Raw genomic sequence first — 16,998 nt, forward strand, 5'->3', positions numbered from 1 at the left:
AGAAAAATCAAATCTTGATTATTCATTTATTTATAGTATTTTTTGCTGAATAAATCTGGGATCATAAAAATAATAAGTATCACAAGGTACGCTGCGTAAGTGTCAGCTATCTATTAAGCGCAATCTTTTTGAAGAATGTGTTCAATATCTAAGTTCATGAATGTAGTGATAGCTTATTTCTAATTGCAAATTTGAACATGCTTACAAGACAGGTTCGGAAAAACTTACACAAGAGGATATGAATCAACTCATGGCATGATTGAATAAATGATTTTTTTCTAACCATGTTCAACTCCCCGGTTCAACTTTAGTGCGGCAAAATTATCATGCCGGACTCGTTGTCCATCGATTTTTCATAGTCAAACCTTGTTATTGTTTTGCCGGCTATTTATTGTCCCAACTACCCCACAAGATGGAGGCTAGAATTGATAGATACGCCGTTTTGCAAAACTCACCTACAATATGTCTTCGAATAACCCTCCAGCGACTCCAGGGAATCAATGCCTAGAGCAAAGTGAGGAAGTACGAAATGTAAGTGAAGCAAGCCGCCTTATCATCAATAATAGACAAACCCGATCCTCCTCTCTGAGCCGAATCATATTCGGCGTTAAGTCATATTGTAAAGCAGTTAACTGATCGCTGTTAAATGCTTCTAATGTAGTTACTAAGTGCTGTCCAAGAGCGCCTCATAGCCTTTATCCGATCTGCAGATCAAGATGACTTTAGCTCTGCAAAAGTTGAGGACGCCCCAACACACAGGTCGGCATTGGTTCAGCCCATGAAACCAGACGAGCTGCAAGCCGCTCTGAATCTCGAAATTCCTTCTTCCGGCCAAGGTCAGGACGGCCTCCTTCGAATACTCGACCAGCTGCTACAGTACTCGGTAAACACATGGCACCAAGGGTTTATGGACAAACTGTATGCATCCACCAATGCTCCGGGTCTCGCAGCCGAATTGATTATCGCTTCGCTGAATACAAATGTTCATGTATATCCAGTGTCCCCTGCACTTACAGTTATTGAAAAGTATACTGCAAAGCAACTGGCAGCACTTTTTGGTTTGAATGGGCCTCGGGCCGGAGGCATATCGGCTCAGGGAGGCTCAGCTTCCAATACCACCTCCATAGTCATCGCTCGAAATGTCCTTTTCCCAGAGACCAAGAAGAACGGCAATTACGGATACAGATTTGTTTTATTTTCTAGTGCACACGGGCATTATTCTGTAGAAAAGGCAGCGCAGATGCTCGGGTTTGGAAGTAATGCTGTTTGGAACGTGCCAGTCGACCGAAAAGGCCAAATGATCCCCCAATCTCTAGAGGATCTGATTGTCAAAGCAAAGAGCGAGGGCATGACACCGTTCTACGTTAATGCCACTGCTGGGACGACAGTTCTCGGATCATTTGATCCCTTGGAGCAAATTGCGACCATTTGTCGGAACCACAACCTTTGGTTTCATGTTGACGCTTCCTGGGGAGGCTCATTTGCATTCTCTAGAAAGCAAAGAGCAAAACTTGCCGGCGCACATCTGGCAGACAGCATCACGGTTAACCCGCACAAAATGCTAGGTGTACCAGTGACTTGCTCATTCCTAGTGGGTGCAGATATGACCAAATTCCACCGTGCAAATACTCTACCAGCGGGTTATCTGTTCCATAACGATTATTCAGCCGCCGACGTGAATGGCAATGCAACTATACCCAAACTGGAGTGCGAGCCTCCCGAAGTCTGGGATCTGGCTGATTTGACATTGCAGTGTGGCCGCCGAGCCGACTCACTAAAGCTCTTTTTGAGTTGGACTTACTATGGCTCGGAGGGGTATGAACGTCAAATTGATTCCGCCTGTAATCTGGCCGCTTACCTTGCAGCTGCCGTGTCTGATTGCCCAAACTTGCTCCTCATCAGCGAGAACCCACCCCCCTGTCTCCAGGTTTGTTTCTACTATGCTCCTAACAAACAACCCGTCTTCCGCCGTGGCCAGGAAATTGAGGGTAAACAAATTGACGAGGAAGAACGAAGCAAGCGAAACAGCAAAATAACCGAAGAAGTAGTGCAAAAGCTAGTCCGTCGCGGGTTTATGGTTGACTTCGCGCCACCAGCTGGAGACCATCCGCTAGCTGGCGATGGGAAATTCCTCAGGTGTGTGCTAAATTTACAGACAAAGAAAGAAACAGTTCATGCCTTGTTGGATGCTGTTTTGGCCGTTGGGTCAGAGGTTGTTGGACAATGTGAGCGTGAGAATGCAATCAATGTCCCGGAAACCTTTGCAGGAGCGAAGCCATTCCGTATGGGAAATCAAGGAGAGCGTGGACATGGGCCGGTCGTTCATCATTGAAACCCCATTCACGCGGATATTTCCCCCCTATTCTACTCTGACATGGAAAATTGTGTGTTATGGATGGTGGATACAGAATAGACGTTTGTTGATTGGATGAAGGAGGCGCCGTCATGACTCGACTATCCTTTCATCTTGGAATTACACCTGGATTATGATGTACATACATGTACCATACATACCTATAGAGAAAAAAAAAGATAAAATCTATCTTATTTTATTGATATGATATCTGCCTCTGTGGGCTGAGCATGGAGCCTTGAGCTATTACAAGTCCTTTATATCAACATTGAATGACATCTCGTGCTAGGATGCTGCTATCAAATTCAATTTCGGGTATCGAGTACAGAAGTGTGAGCTAATACATTGGGTAGGAATTAATGTTTAGATCGAAGGAGCGAAGTAAATTTGGAGATGCACGAAAGCCGCTCATGAGATATGTTTCCCTTAAACAGGATATGGAGGCAACTTCAGGGGTGATCATCTCAACATCGTACTTCTACTCTCCGCTCCAACACTGCCCTCGCCTCCGCCTCCGTCAAAGTTTCAATGTTCAATTCGGCCAACAATGATCTCGCACTTTCGTTACTCGCAAAAATTCTCTTTTCAGCCTCCCACAGTGATAGATTAGGTGTTTTATCCCCAGCACCAGTAGAGGCACCGTGATCTTTCTGTGTAGGCTTAATTTTTAAATTGAGAAGTAGCAAACCGTCTTCGAGTTTCCGCATCACGTTTCTGGACCCCATTCCGTCCTCTGTCGCAACATCAACGACTTTGCAGATATTATCGACATCAGCAGCAAATTGGGATGCACCAGTTGTCGAAAAGGTATTTCTCATTAATACGTTGTCCCATATATATGACTGTATGGAGAGAAGGAGTTGGCGAGTGATTCGCTGTAGTGGAGCCATCGCTAGTAGCCGATGGAGGAACGAGATCTCGGTAGGGAGCTCTCTAAGTATTGTGGCCAATTCGATAGATGGATGTGAGAACTGGCCGCTGGGATTCGTTGGAGGTGAAAGTGAAGACCAAGTCGATATCCGAGTGTATCCTCGAAGCGCTGACTGGGCACTTGATATCAAAACCGAGATTATGATTGACTCTGATCTCGTTTTTAGCCCGCGATAAGCGGATGCCGTTTCGTCAAAAAGAGCCCCTTCAGTTGGGTTTCCCCCGTCTTCATTGTGGTTCGCCACAGCGGACGAAGTCCGGGCAGCAACATCAGAAACACTCATTGGTCCTGCCACGGGTCTTCCTGTACGACTGTTTTGCTTGATGCGCTCTTGAAGTTCGGACCAGAGTTCCAAGAAAAATACATCGTCGCTCCAATCCTGCATTTTCCGTTCCAGATATTCTGCGCTCCCATACACTCTACAAAGCCGCTCCAGACCAGCCACGCCTTCAAGGTTAGCATCCGCACCCGTGGAGCCTTGGACCGTGCGGCCAATTGTAGATGTCATCGCAAGATATGCCTCTAGTCCTGATCGTAGCCTCTCATGAAACTGATCAAAAATAGTGATTTGAATGTCAATGAGAAAGCGCAGCTTCTGGCTGAAAGACGATAAAGGACGGTACCGCTCCGTTATTGTTTCAAGAAGATCATTGACCCGAATCGCAGCTTTGGTCGGCTTTGTGGCCGATGGCTCAACGCAGTAATAATCTATTTCTCCGCTGTCTGCACTTTCGATGATATCCTGATAGCGTGACAATGCAAAATCTTTCTCCACTTTCAGCCAGTGGTTGAACCAGCCTTGTTTAACAAGAGCCTCCCAAGTTAATCCTTTCCAGGTCTCTGACGAATATCTGTCCTGGGAATAATCCCACACGTCTCGGATTTCGGTATCAAAACTCATTAATTCATGAATAAAATGGCTTAGAAGCTGGGGATGATCAGCAATTCTGGGAAGAATAGAGCTCATCTTTTGGCGTAACATCGGGAAAAGAGAGGTAATGAAGGATGACACTGCATCAGAATATGACCAACGGAGATTGTAGTCAACAAGTTCAGCTCGTCTGTCGAGTATCGGCTGTAGATATATTGCAAAAAAGTCGCTATGTGTGTTGATGAGGTCGATAACGTGGGACAAAAAGTATTCAGGCTGCCAAAGTTAGAGGATTCCCCACATAGGATAAATATTGCGTAATGAAGGGCGGATACCTTGTCTAATCTATTTGTCGACCTATCACCACTGAAGTGGTATTTAAACCGGAGCTCAAGCGGACGGGCCATCACCACGAGAGGGAGAAGAACAGGAGGTTCCCATCGACGGGCAGACTCAGGGCTAGTAACTAATGCGCTATTCTCTAGTTCCCTAAATCAAAGGTTAGAGTAAATATGTTCCATAGCGCAATAATGGGATTCCTTACGGCGCTTGTAGCTCCAGTAATAATTCAACCGCATCCGACCACTCATTGATCAGGTCATCCGAAGTATTGAGCTCGTTACCCGGCCATTTCATTTTCGTGAGGACAGTTTCCAGGTTGTCATCTAGTACTTTGGTCATTTGATCTCGTAGGTTTTTCGCTATTTGCGAAGTGTAGGCGACTATGTGAGGCGCTGCTCCTTCCGCTGCAGGCTGGGCCAACTTGAGGCCAGACGAGATGTTTCGTAATCGTGTATAAGGTCGCAGTGCTAGGCGAGGCGATGTTGCAAGTAAATTAAGAGTTTCCTTGCTGCGCTGCCTAAGTAAAAATGGCCAATAAAGATCGCAAAGATCCCGTTCACTAACCTGAGCCCGTCTACTTCACACAATGTGCCCATATACCCCTTCGCAATTTCTAACCTGCGAAGACGTTCCATACTCATTTCGAATGATTTAGCCGCTTGCTCACTAGTATCTGACTTGGTTACCATCATGAGTCGTTTATCCAAATCCTGCTGTTGCTGCTTGAAGGCAGTCGCCTGTTTGCGCACACTTTCGCTATGCTCCTTTGACGCTGCGGTGGCATGGGCAAGGATATTTTTCGCTTCACGAAGCTGCGACGTGTTAATACTTGTTGAATGAAAAAGCCATAAGGTTAAGAGGTCTATACTTGTTTTCTTTGAAGTTCCTGCTGGGTCTGTAAATTCTGAAGGATGGTATCTAAGTTGCGTAAGTCCTGTCCGGTTTGGATCATATCATTCAAATAATCCTCAACCCGGACTGACTCCAGAAAATTATGCCGTATCAGTTCTTCCGCCATGGCTGCAATCCGAATTAATAGCGAGATGTTAGGTAAATTGAAGTTGAACGGTTGTATCTGGAGAGCCAAAACAACCAAGCTCCAAGTGGCCGCAAGCAAGTTAAGACGCTCGGACCAAGCGAAGAATCCCACGTGCTTTCCCGTAGGTCCCCTGAACCTACAACATCCCCGATTCAAATATATCTCACTCTCAGCCTATGGAGACCAGTCATGCCTAGTCCCGCTAAGAAGCGCAAGACAAATGATGCTGGACCTGTGCCTCAACGAGTTCGGGGAATCAAATCATTCTTTCGACCTCAAAATTCCCCACCGACGACAGCGACCAATGCCGAAGCGCCCTCGTTGACTGACGAAGAACTCGCGCGTAAATTGCAAGCAGAATGGAATGAAGAAGCTAGTTCAGGCCTCCAGAACCCTAGTGTAGCTAGAGATTCTCTGGGTTCAGTTTCAAAGGAGGCCAAACTTGAAGATCGAGATCCTAAATTTGGCCTAGAACCACAACCGCAACCTCTGTCGCCCACCGATTTTACTATAGATAAGGCGAAAAGTGTACTGTCGCTACAAACCTCGTCTAATGATGAGGATATTATTTCCCAATCTATACCCTTTGACCAAAGCCCACTTACCTTTGATCCATCTGACTACCTTGATCAATTACGGACACACTGGGAGGTTGACGGGGGACAAGCGCCATATGCCATTCTGACCAGAACATTCGTCCTTGTCAATAACACCCAAAGCCGGAATCAGATCATTGACAGCTTGGTCAACTTCTTGAGAGTGATCATAGAAGCCGACCCTGACAGCCTTGCTCCCGCCGTATGGCTTGCAACAAATGCGATTGCGCCTCCCTACGTTCCTTTGGAGTTGGGGTTAGGCGGGTCTGCTATATCCAAGGCGCTTAAAAACGCATATGGATTAAACAACCAAGGATTGAAAATTCTATATGACAAGCATGGCGATGCTGGGGATGTCGCCTTCGAGGCTAAGAAGAGGCAAAAATTTACTTTGAGGAAGCCAAAACCATTATCGATAAGAGGGGTCTACGAATCGCTCTTGAAAATCTCCAAAAGCAAGGGCCCAGGAAGCCAGGAGACCAAGCAACGAATAATTGAGAAACTTCTCCAGGATACAAGAGGCGCAGAGGAAAGCAGATTTCTCGTGCGAACGCTTGTGCAACATCTTCGCATTGGAGCAGTAAGAACAACAATGCTTATTGCTCTTGCCAGAGCATTCCTGTACTCGAGACCTGCCACGAGCAGTTTCACTGTTCATCACCGAAGGGATCTCGCAAAACTCAAAAAGGAGGAACTCACAGGTATCTACAGTAGGGCAGAGGAAACTGTGAAAGCTTGTTTTGCTCGACACCCAAACTACGACGATTTAGTACCATGCCTTCTGGAGATTGGAATATCAGATGAACTTATTGTAAGATGTGGGCTCACTCTCCATATTCCACTATGCCCAATGTTGGGAAGCATAACGAGGGATCTTACCCAAATGCTCACCAAGCTCCAAGGGAGAGCATTCACTTGTGAGTACAAGTATGACGGCCAGCGGGCTCAGGTCCACTGCGATTCCTCAGGCACGGTGTCTATCTTTTCCCGCCATCTCGAGCTAATGACGGACAAATATCCTGACTTGGTTGCTCTAATCCCCAAAATCCGGGGTGAAGGTGTGTCGAGTTTTATTTTGGAAGGAGAAATCGTCGCGGTAAACCAGGAAACTGGAGAAATATTGGCGTTTCAAACTCTTACCAACCGTGCTAAAAAGAATGTGGGCATCGATAGTATTAAAATCAGCGTATGCTTGTTTGCGTTTGATCTCATGTTTTTGAATGGTGAACCGTTGCTGGAGAGACCACTTCGGGAGAGGCGAGAGCTACTACGAGGGCTATTCATCGAGGTTCCACATCATTTTACATGGGTGAAAAATATCGACGTGACTTCGTCTGATTCGGAAGCTGTGCTGAGCTTTTTCAAGGATGCCACTGATGCCAAATGCGAAGGTCTCATGGTTAAGCTGCTTGATGACGATGTTGTTAAACCCGACTTGTCCAAAGAAGAGTCAACTGCGGCACCGGCTTCCACTAGCAAGCTACCACCAACTCTTACCACTGTTGAGCCGAGTGGGAACGCCAAAAGCAGGGGTCGACGCTCACTTCTCTCTACTTATGAACCTGATAAACGACTTGAGTCGTGGCTCAAAGTGAAAAAAGACTACAGTGCAGCATCTGATACTCTGGACTTAATTCCCATAGCTGCTTGGCATGGGCAAGGTCGGAAAGCCAAATGGTGGTCTCCGATCCTTCTTGCAGTTCGAAACCCAGAAACTGGCTTGCTGGAGGCTGTTACAAAGTGCATATCTGGATTTACAGATAAGTTCTATCAAGCTAACAAGGAGAAATATGCCGAGGGGAGCGATAATATAATTACGAGACCAGCCTACGTGGAATATAGGAATGAGCCGGAAGTATGGTTTGAACCACAAGAGGTCTGGGAAGTGGCATTCGCTGATGTTACTCTCAGCCCTACCTACACAGCCGCGATTGGCTTGGTTAGTGAAGAGCGCGGACTGAGCCTTCGCTTTCCGAGATTTATTAGGGTCCGCGAGGATAAGGGAATCGAAGAAGCAAGTAGCTCCGAGTATCTTGCGAGTTTATGGAGGAAACAAACGAAACGACTTCAGGAAGAAGGAGCACTAACCAATCCGGAAGCAGAAAATGACGACTTCGGCTCGGAGGACGCGGAGGATGAAAGAACCAACATTTTGCAAGGTTTGGATTTTAGGGGTTGAATCTAGAATTGTATGTAGCCTCCCCCCAGAGATTTACGGGGGAAAATGTCAATATTTAATTGAGATAACTGGCTCACGCGACTTAAGTACCTAGGCATATATATATAATATGCCTCTCCTATGTCCCAAGTTGTCGTCATTGAGACGACCAACATCCCTGCCATTTAGAGTTGCATTTACAATTCTCGTGAGCTTGAGTCGCAAAGCACGACTAAATGCGTCATCCAAAATGAATATGCACCAATCCAATTCTCGCCTGGCTCATTTATCTCGAAGTAATGATATTGGACGACGAAGGATTGAGTTTGACCCCATCATCCGAAACAGGAAAAACAAACGTTTTTGTAATTAAGTTCCTCTTTGGCCAAAAGCTTCTACCTGTGACGACACGCCGAGCTTCTATTTGCCTCACCCCCCAAATATTGCTGATAAGAAGGCTGAGGCTCCCGTGCTCTCCCCACCCAGCTCCTGTTGATTGGCGTCGTCCACTTTGATCGATACATTTTGATTTATACAAGTGTCATTAACATCCCTGTTAAACAAGATGCATGATCTCCCACGAAAGGCTTTGATTGCTGTCAGCAGCGCCCATCCTCCATTCTACCTGGATGGGAAAAAAACTGGACTCTCATTCCCCGAGGCTTTGCACGCGTTCAACGAACTAGTGGAAGCGGGCTTCGATATCGATATTGCGTCAGAGACAGGCACGTTTGCCTACGATGACCATTCACTAAATTCGCACAATTTATCCCATGAAGATCAGCGGATCCTTCAAAGTTTCGATTACCCCTTTCATCACAAGATGAAAAACCAGGTATTCAGAGCTGGTGATTTATCCGCACACGAATATGGACTTTTCTTCGCAGCTGGGGGTCACGGCGTAATGTATGACTTCCCGCATGCTCGCCATTTGCAGGCCATCGCGGAAGATATTTACGATCGCGGCGGCGTGCTTGGTGCGGTAGACCAAGCGCCGGTTATTCTCGCAGGCATAAGCACTCGGGATGGCGAACCGATCCTTAAGGGTAAGGAGATTACGGGCTTTCCAACGAAGGGCGAGGTTGAGTTGAAAGTCATAGACAAAATCAGAGACGACAATCTCAAAACCGTAGAGGAGATGGCTCAAGCTGTCAATGCTCATTACTTACCGCCGGCGCACAACTTCGATGACTTTAGCCATATTGATTCGAGGATTGTTACTGGAGCGAATGCCACGAGCGCCACAAGCGCTGTGAGGAATGCTATTAAAGTGTTTGAGGGGGCTGTGGGTGAGTTTTAATATATATTTCATATATTTCATGGAATCTCTACCAAACAAAAATGTCAAAAAACTCGATTGCTACGTCGATTAATGGTATGGGGCTATCTTCACATAATTTGTACTGTACGTAATTCATTGGAAGCCATTCGCTTTGACTGGAAAAGTAGCTTCACCTGCTCCTTGACAATGGCGTTTCCCGTTGTCTTCCCTCTGGCATATCCGGTGGCAAAATTCTTTTATCCTACCATTTCACAATACCGCGATTTGAGAGGATGGGTATGTAGTTCCATTATACTAGTGCACTGATCAATCAATCGTTTCGAAAATAATCACACGATAGTTAAAGAGCCGTCTGCTTCGTGCTTTCCTGAAGGGTCACAGTCGAGCGCTTGCCGTATTCCAAGTCACCTGGAGTTTCAACTTCACTGCATTCACTTTTTCCCTGACAGTTTTCTCCGGCTACCGTACTGCCGTTTGAAATCGTAAAGGTATCGCCACCTTTCCCGGCTTCGAAACTACTACTGCTTCCATTGCCCATTCGTTTTGCCCAAAGCTCCAACTTCTCCACTACCAGCTCCCACCCGATAAACCTGGGCATGGTAAGGCTATAAAAGGGCACTTTCACTACTGGCGCTTGACCACGATGTACAAATGCGCCGAGATACGAATCGTCCTTCGATTCCTGACCGCCTCTAGCGCTATAGAAGGAGTCGAAAGCCCGAGGAAAGATTTTGGAAATAGGCGCTTTGAATGTCGGCATACAGGCGCATATGATTGCAATGTTCGTTTCGAAGATAGTCCACATTGAAGAGTCGATCGAGGACCCTACAATTCACGGAAAGCATTGCTCGGTCTGTGCATAAGTCTCCGTGCAGCAAACGGGTGGGGATAGGAGAGAAAATGAGCAGCTTTGCACGCACATGTTACGTCGAAATTTTTAGTTGCAACATCTAATTTCATGGATCTGAGCACGCTCGTGATACAAACGCTGAACGAATCAAACAGCGTTAGCCATTGCCTACACTTCCTAAATGCAGCAGGGAAAGGGGTTGGGTACCATACAAAATACCAACCGCAAATATTGACATCAACCCAATCTTTTCCTTTTTGGGTAATAGGAGAGATTTTATAACTGGCATGGGCAATATCAATATAGCCAGATCACTTAATATGCTGAAGGCCGCGTTTGAATACCAGCTGATTGTGAGATTGATGCAGGTTCCGGGGACTTGTCTTTGCCAGGCACGGTGAATCGGAGTACACTGAAAGACAGTGGCTGTTGACGACCCAATCGTATAACAGATAACAATCCAGATAAGAGACCAACACGTTCGACGGAAGATTTTACCAACGAATATACGTAGATACAGAAAAATGATCGATATTTTGGATAGAGCAATTGTCACCTTATATACGACTTGGGCTCCTACATAAAGCTATGTTTATGTTAATAGAGCGTTTTATCAGCATAAATTTGTTGACACGCACAACACTTCGAGGGTATGATGTCTAGAAAATGTGAAACGCACCTTCAATGACTTCTGAACAAGAAGAAGATCTTGCTGTTTCATATGTTTCCCAAATGCCCATTTGCAAACTGAAGTGGAGTTAACACAACTGGACAGCTGAAAAGATTCTTAGGCTCAAAGGAGCGTACCAATAATCATGGTTATCGAGAGTATCACCGAGAACAACTGTATGAATTGATATCCCATTTTTCAGCAATAACTCGGACCGGAAAAGGGAAACAGAGCGCATATCGCATTCTTCACATTGAGACAACTTACGCAGGAGATGAGAATGGTCCAGTCATCCCTTCCCAGTCGCTTTGTAAAATGCAGCCTGCTGGCTACTCTCAGCCCCACGAACAAGGGAGTTACAAAGCAGAACACAATCGAAGGGTTCATCAATCGACTAGATATGTCTGGTATCGGTTCTCCTGAAGGCGAAGACATATTGGAGGCGCCTGCCACTTACACGCAAACTTGTTATTGCAAAAATCAAAGAGTGACGGAGTGGTGTCTGCGGGCAGGAAACGCAGTAGACATATACACAAGAAGCATTCACGATGGGACTTGAGAGAACTTGATATACACCGAAGCGAAGAATCTTCTGGTTTGAATTGAGTAATATATCTGCAGCATGAACCAAACCAGATCGTATTTGAAAATGAGTCGCTTTTGCAAGGGGCGCGCTGTCAGCATGAGTACAGCAACCAACCATGGCAAAGCTTTTAACATGAGAACTTAAAAAATAAAAAATAAAGGCATTGGTTTTGTGAAGGCGTAGTCTGGGAATATGTGCATTCCTTTCATATGCATTGGTAAGCTTTATCTTGTGGTTCAGGGCGCCAAATTGCGCTGCGCGTTGCTGGGAATAGCGAGGCCTTTAGCGGAACAGCAAAGAGATCTTCTCCAGAGAGAATTGCAGACCCCAAAACGAGCAATTTGCAAATCATGGTATGCAAAGCAAGTTAAATAGCAGAGGCAGGCTGAGAGCATTGACTTGCTTCATCACCCTGCCTCTTGCAAGGGTCTGGTTCAGGAAGCAAACATCGAAACAAAGAATTTGGAAAATGGACATGTCCGGGAAGATGTTGATCCCAAGGACCCAAATCGTTGGAAGATGAGCCCAGCAACCAATCCCACGATATTATTCCAAATTCTAAGGCATTGCTGTCTGGACAAGCACATGCTAGAGTGTCCTGTTAGCGGGAGTCCACTGGCAACAAACGGTCTCCAATGACACAAGCGTATATGAGATCTAACATGACGTTAATCAAGTTTCGGTAGACAACAAAAAGTTTTGAATTTGGACATGACACAACATAGATAATCACTGTTCGATCGACGATGGTTCGTTGAATTCGACAATCCTCCCATCGGATAATGGGCTACCCCATAAACTCAGTGACGGATATCGCAAAGATTGACCGACACTCCGTTGGAAACATACAGTTGATGCTTCTGAGGCTGCATATTTATCTGGCAGCTGGTTCTTGGCACTCCATTGTGAGAACTTTGCTTGGGCGGAGAAAGCCCATGATCTGATACCACGGCTGCAATACCGTGGAATTAGAGACTTCGTTATTTTGGATGTTAATCTGATGAGTGAAGGAGAAGTCGGGGGATTTTCTCTCTTGATCAGTCAAAGAATCAATCAATTGATATGGAGGTTTATGCTGCCAGAATATCAGGGTTGAATTGACAGCACATTAATTTTCTCGTTGGCTGGTTCGTGGCGCCACAAAATGATAAGGAAAATTGGAAAAAGATTATCAGGCTCATCATGTCCATGGAGATGACCGACCGACAAATCAATAACAAAGAATGATGACAGACGCCCATACACGCAATCCAACATAATTTATGCACGCGGACGTAATCATTATTTTAATGGGAGACGAATGCTCCGTAGTTAGTGACCCATTCATTCATTTTGTGTACCGAAAATCTGGGTGGTCATCCCCGAGGTTCTCCAACTCGTCTCGACATATTTAAATTGAACCGATAATCTCGGCATCCAGAGTCCCGCTTCTTATTTTCTCGCTCCAGTCCAAGCATAAATACCGTAGACAAGAGAGCACACACAAATATCAAAGCCAGAGCGCTCCCATATCCTGCTTTGAAGAGAGGCGCAGCATTCGGGGCGAACATATTACTGGCCACGAGACCACCAATATTACCAACAGAAATTTGGAAAGCGATCCCGAATGCACGTTTGTAGTGACCGGCTAAGTTGTTAGAGACCCATACGACGACAACAGGTTGAGCGACGTATACACCAATATTGACGATGAAGAGTGCCATGTGTTTGACTCTTATGGATACGTCTTGTTGGCAGAGCAGCAGTATATATCCAATGCTAGCGAACAGACAGCCAAACAAAATGAAACCACAGCGATGGCGCATTCTGTCGCTGAGGTAGCCTACAAGAATGGTCGCGGCCGCGGATGCCACCCAAATAGGTATACTATGGACTTGTGATTGTGAGGCGTCATACCCAAACGGATTTAAAATAGTAGGGTTGAAGAGAGCTGTCGAATACCTAGAGGTATTGATGGTGAAGTATATGAACGCCCTAACCGGAGAATTCGTCAAGGATTTATATATGGCCGATTTGCGTTGAAAGAACGGTTTCCATACCCCATATATATTTTCCAGTCCTTGACAATGATTTGCAAAGATTCTCGGTTAAGCTTGTCCATTTTTGCGGAACCCATATCCTCCTTTAAGCGTGCTGCAACCATGACTCGCTCCTCTTCCGAGAGAAACGATGCTTTAGAAGGCCAATCCACGATGAGGAACTTCGTAAGAAAGCTCAGTGAAATCGTCATAAGGCCTTCAACAATGAATATGCTACCATGGTATTAATATTTTCCATCTCCCTGTTTGGGCCACGCGCAGAGAATCTTACCATCGCCATCCTGAGTATCCTCCCACACCATCGAATTTGGCGAATGAAAACGCTAGAAGCTGAGGAATAAGATAGTGTCAGACTTTGGCAAAGAAATAGACGTTGCTGGACAAAGGAAATCAAAATCATACTCCCCCGACAGCACCTGCAACCATTCCAGACGTAAAAAGAACAGCGAATCTTTTCTGGAATTCGTGCCTCTTGTAGTACGTACTCATAAGATAGCTGAATCCTAAACCATCCTCCCCAACGTCAGATGGAGCCGGATTAACATCCATGTGGTGGTATTTGTTACCTGGGAGAAGGCCAGCTTCAAAAACACCCAAGAGAAATCGGCAAACGGTGAGCCCCTTCGGGCATTTCACGAATCCTTGACACACAGTCACAAGACCTTCGCATCGCGTTAACATGGCAAGGGATATGAATTTCAAAGCTTAGGGCCAGCTTACCGAAGAAAAAAGTGAGAATAGTAATCCAAGTCGAGGGAGCAACTCGCTTAAGAAGAATGTTGCTAGGAACTTCCAAAATGATATATGGAACGAAGAAGATCAGCAGGGCAAGGCGAATATCACTAGTGATATTCATATTCAATTCCTCTATGAGGCCTTCGATCAAGGCTTTGCCGACATTGATTCTGTCCATGAAGGCACAGAAATACACAATAAATAGGATAGGGACAATGTGGAGGTCAAATTTCCATAGCAATCGCTGCTCAGCTTTAGGATCAAGCTGTTCACTAGCATTCGTATGTTTTTCAGCCGATTCTATGGAAGTAGCGGTTGAGTTTGGTGTTTTCTCCCCTTCCATATTTGCTTGTGGAAAGGGTTGCAAGTCTCAAGGGTGTGAATTTGCCTCAAAATCATGGATCAGGGTGAAAACTTAAGAAAGGCGAGAGAAGCGGGGGAGGGCAGATCATATATGATCTCTGAGGCTTTCTTATTGCTTCGAAGCAACCCATGAGAAACAGAAAATATCAAGGCAAATAGACCGTAATTGGAGTGCCATAGGCATGGTATGAGGGAGCCATGCATGCAGGAGCGGGAACTAGCACATGCATTAGTGGGGTTGTTAGGGATAGTTATGTGAAGAAGGAGCACAAAGAGCATCCCCCCACCGACTCGGACAGCCAGTTTTGTTCGATCTCGGACCCCTGAAATGCACCTTTGAAATACTGAGAACCTTCACCGGCAAGATGTCTTAAAAGTGCCGCTATCATTCCCTTAGGAAGAGGTAACAGCAACTCAATCAGCCAAATTTCTCAAGAAGATAGCTTTTCGTTCGGTCATAAAATGTGCCCGCCGTTAGCGGCACAAAGAGAAGGAAACACTCCCCATTATGAAAAGAAATGTCCCATGATAGTAAAATGGAAAATTTGGAAGAAAGCACGTATCGATTTTGTTTGGCCGACAGACTGCTATAGTAGCTATGGACGTGCATCATATAGATTAACAAAGAAGAACACCCGCATAGGATATATTGGTTTCGCGTTTGGATAAATAACTGACAACCGGTAGATTCAATCTTCCTGCATTGGGAGATTCTATTTGGGTTCCACAAATTCCCATCCCTCTGTGAAAGCCCCGTACTCAATATCTGAATATTCAGTTTTGAATATGTCTTCATACTTCGGTATGATCGTTTCGGGATCTTCAGCCTGGCGAAAGTAGTCTGAAATCAATGACTTGAGAGTAGGATCATTCCACATTTTCTTCTTCATCCAACCGACCGCTTCAGGGGTTGCGTATGTGAGAGGAAGGTTGTAAGTCCGGAATCGCTAATACAAACGGCAGTTATCGTTAATAATTAGTAATCCTGATCAATAGTTATGCACAGCTGACTTTCCATTGACGTTTCCAAGGTTCGCACAGCAGCTTGCTTGTCAAGAACATACGTCGACCGCTCTGGCGGACAATTCTAGAAAAGTTCCACAAAAGTAGAGAAAATGAAGAGAGAAAATAGTTAACATACCCATAGGACAGGCCAATAAAACGAATCCGCAATCCCAAATTTGCCAAACAGAAACCCATCATCCGCCTTCCCCAGTGCCTTCAACTGTACTGTCGTCTGCCGCCTCGCATTTGTCCATATCGCCAGGATTCGCTCTATCTCCTTCTTTGCATCCTGAGACACTGGGATATTTCCCGTATACTTTCCTATGAAGTTAGAATGGTAGGTGCTTCTAACGGCGGTGAAGCCGGAATGCATCTGTGCAACCGCGCTCCTCGCCAGGGCGCGGAGGTAGCGGTCTTTTGGCCATAGGGGGAGGTCCGGGTGAGACTCAGCTAGGAATTCACAGATAGAGAGGCTGTCGGTGATCTGTGTGTGAGCGGGCAAGGAGCGGGCGGTGAGGACGGGCACGAGGCCAGATTCAGAATGTTCTTTGACCTTCCGGGATTTTGTTCATTAGGGGTCAAGCTGGAAGATGGTAGAGAGGCTAACTTAGAAGTTGGGAATATTTCTCACTTCTGAAAGCTTGATAAATGTTTTCTTGTACGGAATCTGGTAATATTCCAAGAGTGTTTCCACGCGCGTTGTCCAACCTGTATGTATGCAACGAGTAGTCAAGTTAGGGATATACCTAGGAAGTTTAAGCATCAAATATTAGCAAATCGATTCGTCATACTGGAATACCGCGTGTGGGTTCCGATGAGTTGAAATTCGGGCTCTTCCTTCTGCGAAGCCATGTTTAATAACATTTGGCTTGAGAGTTATCAGTTTGCTTTTCGCTTTTCATCCGGCTTTTTGTTACTTTCGTAGACGGCCATTCAGAGACGTCTAAGGTTCCAATCAGTGGAGTTTTTATATCCTCCCTTCCTTCACTTCACATTTTCAATTATTAAGCAACGCCCTGCGACTCATACTGTAGGCTACTGGGGCAAAAGAGCTCAGTCACCACCAGCGCACTGCTGGTAGAAGGGCCGATCAACCCGGGACCCCCAACACATACTTACTCCCCGTATTGATTCTGAGTCACGTCCTAGCCGCTGGCGCTCGTTTTCAATTGCACATC

The 16,998-nt window shown here is 45.7% G+C and overlaps 8 protein-coding genes across 9 annotated transcripts; 4 read left to right on the forward strand and 4 right to left on the reverse strand.

The window, feature by feature from the left end:
- The first annotated feature begins 142 nt into the window (after nucleotides 1–142).
- BDCG_01152 (glutamate decarboxylase) lies at nucleotides 143–4,976 on the forward strand. The gene is made up of 2 exons (XM_045416654.1): nucleotides 143–531; nucleotides 662–4,976. Exons 1-2 carry the CDS (start codon nucleotides 463–465, stop codon nucleotides 2,330–2,332), a joined length of 1,740 nt encoding a protein of 579 aa, XP_045272331.1. The 5' UTR covers nucleotides 143–462; the 3' UTR covers nucleotides 2,333–4,976.
- Nucleotides 2,389–5,620, reverse strand: BDCG_01153. 2 transcript variants are annotated; one of them, XM_045416655.1, is made up of 5 exons: nucleotides 5,366–5,620; nucleotides 5,062–5,309; nucleotides 4,700–5,005; nucleotides 4,491–4,644; nucleotides 2,389–4,431 (listed from the first exon to the last, which is right to left on the reverse strand). In XM_045416655.1, the coding sequence occupies exons 1-5, from the start codon at nucleotides 5,513–5,515 to the stop codon at nucleotides 2,818–2,820; spliced, it is 2,472 nt and encodes an 823-aa protein (XP_045279466.1). In that variant the 5' UTR covers nucleotides 5,516–5,620; the 3' UTR covers nucleotides 2,389–2,817. The 2 variants fall into 2 exon arrangements, with proteins under 2 accessions (XP_045279466.1, XP_045279467.1); XM_045416656.1 differs by having other exon boundaries at nucleotides 2,460–4,431; nucleotides 4,491–4,636; nucleotides 5,366–5,563.
- Nucleotides 5,621–5,725: 105 nt separating this feature from the next.
- On the forward strand, nucleotides 5,726–8,311 carry BDCG_01154 (DNA ligase 1; the record flags this gene model as incomplete). The annotated part of the gene is made up of 1 exon (XM_045416657.1): nucleotides 5,726–8,311. The coding sequence occupies one exon, from the start codon at nucleotides 5,726–5,728 to the stop codon at nucleotides 8,309–8,311; it is 2,586 nt and encodes an 861-aa protein (XP_045272332.1).
- Nucleotides 8,312–8,855: 544 nt separating this feature from the next.
- On the forward strand, nucleotides 8,856–9,590 carry BDCG_01155 (macrophage binding protein; the record flags this gene model as incomplete). The annotated part of the gene is made up of 1 exon (XM_045416658.1): nucleotides 8,856–9,590. The coding sequence occupies one exon, from the start codon at nucleotides 8,856–8,858 to the stop codon at nucleotides 9,588–9,590; it is 735 nt and encodes a 244-aa protein (XP_045272333.1).
- Nucleotides 9,591–9,642: 52 nt separating this feature from the next.
- BDCG_01156 (uncharacterized protein) lies at nucleotides 9,643–11,527 on the reverse strand (the record flags this gene model as incomplete). The annotated part of the gene is made up of 6 exons (XM_045416659.1): nucleotides 9,643–10,397; nucleotides 10,493–10,560; nucleotides 10,635–11,008; nucleotides 11,102–11,169; nucleotides 11,230–11,266; nucleotides 11,360–11,527. The coding sequence occupies 6 exons, from the start codon at nucleotides 11,525–11,527 to the stop codon at nucleotides 9,913–9,915; spliced, it is 1,200 nt and encodes a 399-aa protein (XP_045272334.1). The 3' UTR covers nucleotides 9,643–9,912.
- A 343-nt stretch (nucleotides 11,528–11,870) lies between these two features.
- BDCG_01157 (uncharacterized protein) lies at nucleotides 11,871–12,317 on the forward strand (the record flags this gene model as incomplete). The annotated part of the gene is made up of 3 exons (XM_045416660.1): nucleotides 11,871–11,895; nucleotides 11,919–12,031; nucleotides 12,054–12,317. 3 exons carry the CDS (start codon nucleotides 11,871–11,873, stop codon nucleotides 12,315–12,317), a joined length of 402 nt encoding a protein of 133 aa, XP_045272335.1.
- A 716-nt stretch (nucleotides 12,318–13,033) lies between these two features.
- On the reverse strand, nucleotides 13,034–14,795 carry BDCG_01158 (transmembrane transporter; the record flags this gene model as incomplete). Its single annotated transcript, XM_045416661.1, has 6 exons — nucleotides 13,034–13,652; nucleotides 13,718–13,930; nucleotides 13,989–14,047; nucleotides 14,120–14,220; nucleotides 14,284–14,379; nucleotides 14,438–14,795. 6 exons carry the CDS (start codon nucleotides 14,793–14,795, stop codon nucleotides 13,034–13,036), a joined length of 1,446 nt encoding a protein of 481 aa, XP_045272336.1.
- Nucleotides 14,796–15,528: 733 nt separating this feature from the next.
- BDCG_01159 (glutamine amidotransferase subunit pdxT) lies at nucleotides 15,529–16,672 on the reverse strand (the record flags this gene model as incomplete). Its single annotated transcript, XM_045416662.1, has 4 exons — nucleotides 15,529–15,762; nucleotides 15,957–16,373; nucleotides 16,452–16,528; nucleotides 16,612–16,672. The coding sequence occupies 4 exons, from the start codon at nucleotides 16,670–16,672 to the stop codon at nucleotides 15,529–15,531; spliced, it is 789 nt and encodes a 262-aa protein (XP_045272337.1).
- Nucleotides 16,673–16,998: the final 326 nt, after the last annotated feature.

This window comes from Blastomyces dermatitidis (assembly GCF_000003525.1).
Source record: "Blastomyces dermatitidis ER-3 genomic scaffold supercont1.1, whole genome shotgun sequence".
NCBI lineage: Eukaryota > Fungi > Ascomycota > Eurotiomycetes > Onygenales > Ajellomycetaceae > Blastomyces > Blastomyces dermatitidis.